The sequence below is a fragment of the Glycine max genome, chromosome 18 (genome assembly GCF_000004515.6).
Source record: "Glycine max cultivar Williams 82 chromosome 18, Glycine_max_v4.0, whole genome shotgun sequence".
NCBI lineage: Eukaryota > Viridiplantae > Streptophyta > Magnoliopsida > Fabales > Fabaceae > Glycine > Glycine max.
Window position 1 is genome coordinate 8,311,557 of NC_038254.2, and position 8,359 is coordinate 8,319,915.

At 36.4% G+C, this 8,359-nt stretch overlaps 2 protein-coding genes across 2 annotated transcripts; one reads left to right on the top strand and one right to left on the bottom strand.

The window, feature by feature from the left end:
- The first annotated feature begins 499 nt into the window (after positions 1 to 499).
- On the top strand, positions 500 to 1,327 carry LOC102666882 (ras-associated and pleckstrin homology domains-containing protein 1-like). The gene has a single exon (XM_006603098.4). It carries the CDS (start codon positions 500 to 502, stop codon positions 1,325 to 1,327), a length of 828 nt encoding a protein of 275 aa, XP_006603161.1.
- A 703-nt stretch (positions 1,328 to 2,030) lies between these two features.
- LOC102660751 (uncharacterized) lies at positions 2,031 to 7,380 on the bottom strand. The gene is made up of 6 exons (XM_006602103.4): positions 7,053 to 7,380; positions 5,290 to 5,778; positions 3,985 to 4,134; positions 3,743 to 3,871; positions 3,201 to 3,637; positions 2,031 to 3,116 (listed from the first exon to the last, which is right to left on the bottom strand). Exons 1-6 carry the CDS (start codon positions 7,090 to 7,092, stop codon positions 2,511 to 2,513), a joined length of 1,851 nt encoding a protein of 616 aa, XP_006602166.1. The 5' UTR covers positions 7,093 to 7,380; the 3' UTR covers positions 2,031 to 2,510.
- Between the last annotated feature and the right edge of the window lie 979 nt (positions 7,381 to 8,359).

The following is an 8,359-nucleotide window of genomic DNA, read 5'->3' on the forward strand; positions in this document are numbered from 1 at the left end:
CATCGTACGTGAAGATAATGTTGCACCAGATCATGCCTTAGTGCCTTCTAGAAGATATATAGGTAGTGGAATAAAGGAATAGGGTTGTTAGGATATTCCTGACTTTGTTATTTTTTCTGTTTTGCTTGTGGGGCCCTTGTTCCCTTGATAGCAACTATATATGTGGATGGATTGTGCGCTTCCAATATGAAAAAATATCAAAGCAAGTTTTCCCTTAGTCTCCCTTCCACTCTCTTCTTCTCTCTTAGGAGGCTGCTTGGTCCTCGAACTCCAAGCTCTAACATTGGTGCTTTCATTGAGAGCTCATGGCTACCTTCCATGGCTGCCATACCAGCTCTTCTTCTCCTTTACACACAACCACCCACCAGCAGCCATTTCTGCAGCACCCTTCACCTTCGTTTCCACACATCCCTCATCCTTTTGTACATCCAGCTCAATCCCTTAGGATTGATTTTGAGAGTACCCGCAAACGTTTGTTAGGCTTCCAAACGGAGCTTCCATGGCTACCTTCCATGGCTGTCACTCACCGTACAGAGCTTCCATGACTGCCTTCCATGGCTGTCACTCGTCATACAGAGCTTCCACCTTCCACTACCACCACCCACACTACTCGTCGCCAAACGAAACTTCAATGGCTGCCGAGGACCGCCTTAAGGCCGTCTTGGCCAAACTTGATGCCGCTACATGCCGCCTCGACTCCCAACTGGACGCCCTTCTCCTTAAACTGCCTCCAAGAACCAGCCACCACCTTCCATCTTCTTCCTTTGCGCAGTCACCACCGCCGCCTCCGCTTTCCATACCGACTCGGCCTCCATGCTTCGCACCCATACAACCAAGTCCTGCACCATTACTGCCTTTGTCGCAAACTCCGTCGTCGCCTCCACCGTTGCCTCTACCGCTGACTCCGCCACCGCCTCCGCCACCTCCATTGTTGCCTCCGCCGCTCAAGTCAACTCCATCACCCACGCTCACCGCACCCACGATCGTGCCACCTCCGCCAGCCATGATGCCTCCATCGCCCCCTCCGCCACCACTTCCGCCTTTGGTACCCATACAGTCGCGGCCCCCAACCTTGCCAGGCCCGCTTCCTATGCCTGTTCTTCATCTGTCCGGTCTCGTTCACACCACCATTTCCTTCAACAAGCTCTTCAGCATTGTTCCTCCTTGTGGGACTTCCATGGCCGTATACAAGCTTCCATTAATGATCGTTGCATTATGCACAACTGCTAAACCAGGTGCAATTCGCCGGAAAAAACCTTGGGATCCCGGTATAATTTTTGGAAGCAATGCGTTGAACCCCAACACCTTGAGGACAAAGTATTTTTGAAGGGCATGAGAATGTTACGAATAGCACAGAGAGGCCCCATGCAGACGGCATCGTACGTGAAGATGGTGCTGCACCAGATCGTGCCTTAGTGCCTTCTAGAAGATATGTAGGTAGTGGAATAAGGAAATAGGGTTGTTAGTATATTCCTGATTTTGTTATCTTTTCTGTTTTGCTTGTGGGGCCCTTGTTCCCTGGACAGCAACTATATATGTGGATGGATTGTGCGCTTCCAATATGAGAAAATATCAAAGCAAGTTCTCCCTTAGTCTCTCTTCTTCTCTCTTAGGAGGCTGCTTGGTCCTCGAACTCCAAGCTCTAACAATGGTGCTCCAATGGATTTTCCAATTCTGATTTAATCTTCTGATGTTGAACGCCTTTTCCTTTTTTCAATTCTGCAAATGGACGTATGTTTGTTACCTGGCGTTTGTGAAACAGTGTGGACTATAGTCTGCAGAGTTAGGTTTTCATATGTTGGTTTTCATATGTTGCAACAATTTTCAAACCCAACCAATACTCAAAGTTACCCGAACCTAAAATGTTATTTCTATTTGAAATATTTTACTAAGAAAAAGAAAGTCTGTAAAGCTATGCTTGATAACTTGTATCTGTAAAACTATGCTTGTAATATACTTCTGTAATGCTTGGTTTCCCATGTGTTAATACTAGATATAGTTCGAAAACTATATTATTGAATGAAAAAATATGCAAACAAGAGTGTGTACGTGTTCTATATATTTATAGAACTTATTTGAGAGATAGTGAACAACGAAAACATTCCTAACAACCTAATTTCAACTAATACAACTAATATAGCTAATTAATATCCTGTAACACTCCAAATATTACACTGACTATTTATCTTTCTAAAAAGTGTTTTCAAACTAGTACATAAAAATATAAGACATCGCCACTTTTGTCCTTAGAAAGGACCAACTATATACACGAAGATAAGTTTATTGATTTTTGAGAGATTACTAGTGACAATATCTTAGAAGACTAGCTAGTCTTTTCAAAATTGGTGTAGGCAAAAAAAACTACTGACTATCATACTCAAGAATAACAAATTCCAAAAGGCGGGTGAAAGTGCCAAAGCCAAAGAAGCCATCACCTGTTGACCCTACTAATACTTTTTTGTATTTCATGCTTTGTCTTGTTTTTCATATTTTGGAACAACACCAAAGCCTTACCAAAGACTTTGATGATGATATATGCGAGATCCATAAGTTGATATGATCATTTGTATGAACAAAGGAAGTTGAAGCCTCGCAAATAGAGCAACCGGGACACATGCCAGAAGAGCAATTGGAATTGCCACCCATTGCAGTCTCTCCCTTAGCAACAAATCCAGAGCTGCTCCAAATGCTATCATTGTAGTTACTATAGAAAAGAACAAAGAAGCCAGACCCAATATTATTCTCTCAGGTAATCTCCTGAGAAAATCTTCTTCCGTGTAACGTGCTGTTAGGATTGATAAAAACATCAGTAGAGAAGCCATGGAGGAAAACAAAGCTAATGTATCTGACACAATAAACACCATGAATGTGTTATCTAACAAGTATATTGGAAATCCTTTGTCTTGGTTGTTTCCTCCAGGTACAGTTATAGAAGCAGCAAATACAACTGTAGCAATAAGAGTTGCCACCAACATACAAGAGTTTGATGTATCCTTCATCCAATTCTTTGCTTCTTCTAGCAAAGGCTTATGCTCTTCCCTGAACAATTGCCAAGGAGTTTTACCATCTTTGGCTTTAACTTCCTTATGAAGAGGGTGATCCCATTTCTCTACTTCCTGTTGGACATTAACAATGTTATCAACATTTTAGTATAATTCAACTTAAAAATAACAAATAAGGGGTTATGAGACTAAACAAACCTTAAACCACTGTAACTCTTTTTGCATTTGAAAGGCTGCACCAGAAATTGATGCCAGCTGAGGAGAAGCAAACCTTGCTGCTAAATGTGATGTGGTGTTCTGTGACTCATCTAATGCCAGGATTAAAAACTTGCAAACTATAGGCATCTCGCATATAAGACTAAAAACCTTTTCTTGCCGATTCTTGATGGCAATTTGAGCTACAAATCCTTCATGTGGCATGTGAGTCCAAACCAAATCAGGAAAAAACTGGAAACAAATCCTTAAAATTTCAACTATGCCAGATGAAGTGGCATTGAAAATAATGTCTGCACTCATATGAGACTGCCAGAATTCAGAGTCATTTGTGGTTGAAACCTGTCTGCAAACAAATTCCACCAATCTCACAGAAGATATGTGTCTCAACTTTGTCTCTCTGACTAGCTTTATGCCAGGAACTGCATATGAAGTTGTGTTTTTTTTAGTTAAAACATAAAAAAGAAAATCCGAAGCCAGGTCTTTAAGGATATCTGGAAATTCTCTTCTGGTCAAGTACAACATACCAATATTCTGAATTGCATTCCATATTGTACCACCAAAATGAGATTGGTGATGGCTTGAATTCCCATAAGAATCTTTCAAATTTCCTCTCAGATGACTTGGTGGTAAAAAATCAAGTTCATTTGGCACACCTAATGTAGTCGAAGAAGAGGAAAGTTTAATATCAGTAAGGCAGAAGTGTATTGCAATGAAGCATGGTAAGAAAAGAGAGTAATATCTAAAGTAACCTAAAGAGGGTACTTACAGTGGTAAATGCATCTTTTCCAAAACCCAAGCTTATTTCCACTTTGGAATTCCGTGGGCAATTTTGACAAAACATTAAGTATAATGCTTCCATTTGAATCTGAGAGAGTAGCCAAATTTGGGTAGCGCTGGAGAAGATACATAGTGATATCTGCACATGGGAGAGCCAAAAAAGTTAATACAAAAGAATATAAAGAAAAGGGTACAAACATGAAAATAATGTGTTTTATATTCTTGGATATTAAAGTAGCATAATTGATAATTATTCTAAAGAAGCATTAAGCAGAGTGCGTGTATAAATGTTTGAATAGTTTGCTAATCTTGTAGTACATTATTCGGGCTTTTTAGTGCACTAGACATATAAAATTGCAGTGCTGAAAGCCTGAAACTACAAATAATCAAATCAAAGACTAGAAGAATGGCCCTACACTTGAGTAGTTCAAGTAAATTCTATATACATGGGAAATTCTTTAACAAGAGATCATTACTCCTTTCGGTCTATAAGATTATGCACTAGCCATATTCTAATGATATCACACAAATATTGTAGTTTCTCTGCAAGAGAACTATGTACTGATTTTTTAACAAGTTTTTCAGTGGAATGACTAATAATATCTTCCGATGCATCACTAACTGGAACTGTTGTTAATGTCACCAATCAATACAACTTACTGACACCAAATCATTAAAATTATTGTTGCCTCAGACTACTTTTCTTCCTTGATAACTATTGATGACTGGAATGTTGTTGATATTAGTTTTAGACCAAGTGATAACATAGATAAAGCCATGAAAACAGGGATCTGTTAAGGCTAAGGAAATGTTTTGTCTTCATTTTTTGTTTTCACAAATAATTATAAAAATGATGCATTATTTCCTTTGTTTCCTGATTTCAAAGTTCGTGAAAAAAAATGGTAAAAACATCATTTGGTTTACAATTTTTTTTTTTAAAAAAAAGAACAAAGCGAAAACTGACTTTTTTGTGTGTGCAATTGGGGAAATGAAGATTGAACTTAGGACGGATGCATCTACTCCAACTCCCCACCTCTAGGCCGACCCTATTGGTTATAATGTGAAAACTGACAATTTTGTAATTATTTGTGAAAATAGAAAACATAAAAAAAAAGATATTATCTCAAGAATTTAATTTCTTTTCACTTTCATTTTATACTATCAGCATATTAGAAATCGCTATTCTCAAACTAAACTGGGCTAAGATTTAAATTTAAATAACTTTTAATCATGAATCAAGAATCCCCTGAAAACACATACAAATACATACTATTCAGCAAAGCATTTTACGTACCATGAAATCCTGCAGCAGTTAGCAAAGCAACAAGTTGATCAGCAGAAGGACCCGAGAATGGACAGCCAGGTTCCTCGTCTGTAGTATTCAAAACAAAGTACCACACCATCTCTTTGCATTTAGAAGAGGTAATACTATAGATAAGTGGTGTGAATCCTTTCTTGTCAGTAAGTTGTGTCAGAGAAGGATTTATAGCAACCAATGCCTTGGCAGCACTTGTGCTTTCGCCCATTGCAACATAGTGCAGGCAAGTACAACCCATCAAGTCCAGATCTGAAAGTACTTGTGCAGGCACATGTTGCACCAACTTCTCAATAATTTGCCACTGCCCTCCTACAGCTGCAGCATGAAGTGCAGTCCCACCAATTGCAGTGACCTTTGCTGTCAATGCACTTGGGTCATTGTCAAGAAAAGCCTTTGTAGATTCCCAATCTCCTTTTAATATTGCTAAATGCAACGGATGGTAGTGACTGTGATTAAATCTCCTAGCTTTGGACAATAAATGCAACATGAGTTACTACGGAGGGATGAAAATATGAGAAATGCTAACAATACATTATCTAACATAATCTTTCTCTAACACACTTTTTATTGATGACTAATATCTGGCGAGAAAACTTGGTCAACTGACCAACTTTAGTGTGGTCTCCCCTCCCAACCATGTTTTTTTCAATCCACAAGACTCGAATCCAAATTTTTAGCACAAGCCCGATGTGAGAAGTGCTGATAATTAGGCTTGTATTAAAGTGGGAGTTGATCTAAAAAATGTCTAGACATATTTTGGGCATAATACCTCAACTTATATACACTTCACTTTTCTTCAATCCAACTACGTGGGACTTTCTAGTTTTTAACAAAATCTATACCCTTTTCTTATTTAAATCTGAGCCATAAGAAAAGAATTGAAAAAAACACTGGCATAAATTTTTGAGGAATTGGCATAACAATACCAAGCCGGCTAAAAGTATTATACCACAACCTAGCTAGAGGCAAAATTAAAAATCACAAAACTGTGTAGGTCTCAACCCTTATTTAACGAACTTCACTCATGATTTTATAGTTTTCAATAAATTTTAACCAATGGGATAAAGTGTTAGAAGAAGAATGTTGTAAGCACTCCAAAAATATAATGGCTAAAAGGCTAAAACATTTCTTTGCAGAACAGCACATAATAAGCATGCCTTTATGTGTGTTTCCAATGTGAATGTATAAACTATGAATGCTATCGTCTGAATCAAGTATGCTTATGATGAAGATTTGGGTATATCATGATTTGAAGCAAGCTTACAAGTAGAAAAGTTGAGCTTTTCAGGAAAGGGGGATTAATCATCAACAAAAAATTGGAGAGGGGGGTATATTTTTCTCGCTTAAGTTTAGCCCTTTTGCATTTATTTGATCTAAAATTGTCACTTTTCTTTTAGGTTTAAAGTAGATTTTAGTCACTACAGTTTTCATTGATTTTTGGTTTTGGTCATCATGTATCTCTTTGGGCCTGATTTTGGTCCCTGTCATTAATCCGAGTATAGATCCTTATATATATCATCAAGCCTTGTATCTTTTTAATTATTTGGATTTTAGTCTCTATAATTTTCATCCTTTAAAAGCAAATGCTTCCTATCTCTAATGCTAAAGTTTAATTTATCAAGATATTGGTCTGGTATGAAACTATAGGGGCATATACTGAAGAAAAAATTTACAGGTATCAAAATCTAAATATATGAAAATTATAGAATATCTATGCATATATATAGCAAATCACATACCAAACTCACTAACAGCAGCGTTAACATCTTCGAAAGACATTAGTGAACTTGATTCTGCCAATGCCTCTTGCTGAAAAACTCTCTTGTGTTTTGCAAGCTGATTCAATGGTTAATCAGAAGCTGTAGAAGGTGAATGGAAACATGCATAAGCAGGTTCATTTCTGCACTTCCACATATATGAGTTGGAGATGCTTTTCGTGAGGACAACGCAAAGTTGGAAGCTCTTCTTTACCCAGCTACAATTGCAATAGTTTGGAAATTGTATTCTTTACATTTAGAATGAAGGAGGAAATGTAACACTTCAAGTAGTGGTTCTGCCAGTTCACACATATATTCTTGCTTTTTCACATTTGTTTAATTTTGTACTAGTAACTGTGCAGTATTAAATTAAATTTTAATGTGTAACTTAAATGTACATGTTACTTTCTTAGAAGACTTGAAAAGTAGAGTACTGGTTGCTGATTCGCACTTCCACTACCTCACTCTTTCTCTCTCTGGTATTACTGATTCGCCTAGAATAGAGTAAAAGTTATACATGTCTTCTTAATTATTTTTTTTAGCAAATTTGTCAATCCTTGAAATATGTGAGTTTTGGTTTTTTTTAAAACGAGTATCTTAACGTGTCCTATGGAGGGATATTGTATCCAGCTTTACCCTTGCATATGCAAAGAGACTGTTTCCGAATTTGAACCCATGACCAACAAGTCACCAAGGCACAACTTTACCGCTGCATCAGGGCTCGCCCTCATTTTATATAAATTTAAATTATAATAAATAAATATTTTTAATATATAAATTGAATTAAAATTAAAATTCATAATAAATAAATATTTAAATATATAAACAATAGTTAGAATTTTATAATGAATAATATAAATTGTAACATGAGATTTGTCTTTAACTTTCGTTTGTTTATTCATTTTCTTTACAAAGAAGCTTTAAAATTAATTTTTATTATTTTAAAATACAGTACACACCCTTATTTTCAATTAATTATTAGCCTAAAACTTGTTTATCAAATACTGAAACAAATTTTTTTACTAATAAAAACAACTAAAAACTTATTAAAATATTTTACCAGAGATTGTCTTATTATTTTTGGATAATTTTTTTCATAAATACTTATGACAAAAGATAAGTAGAAAAATAAAATAAACTTTTTCTCTTGAGATAAAATTAACTTCTAGATAGATTAAAATAAGATTTTTTTTATAAGCTAAAATCAAATAAGACTTGATGCTTGTTTGAAACTTTTTTTTTTTATAAAATATCATACTTGTAATATTTCTTTTGCATTAGACTTAAAT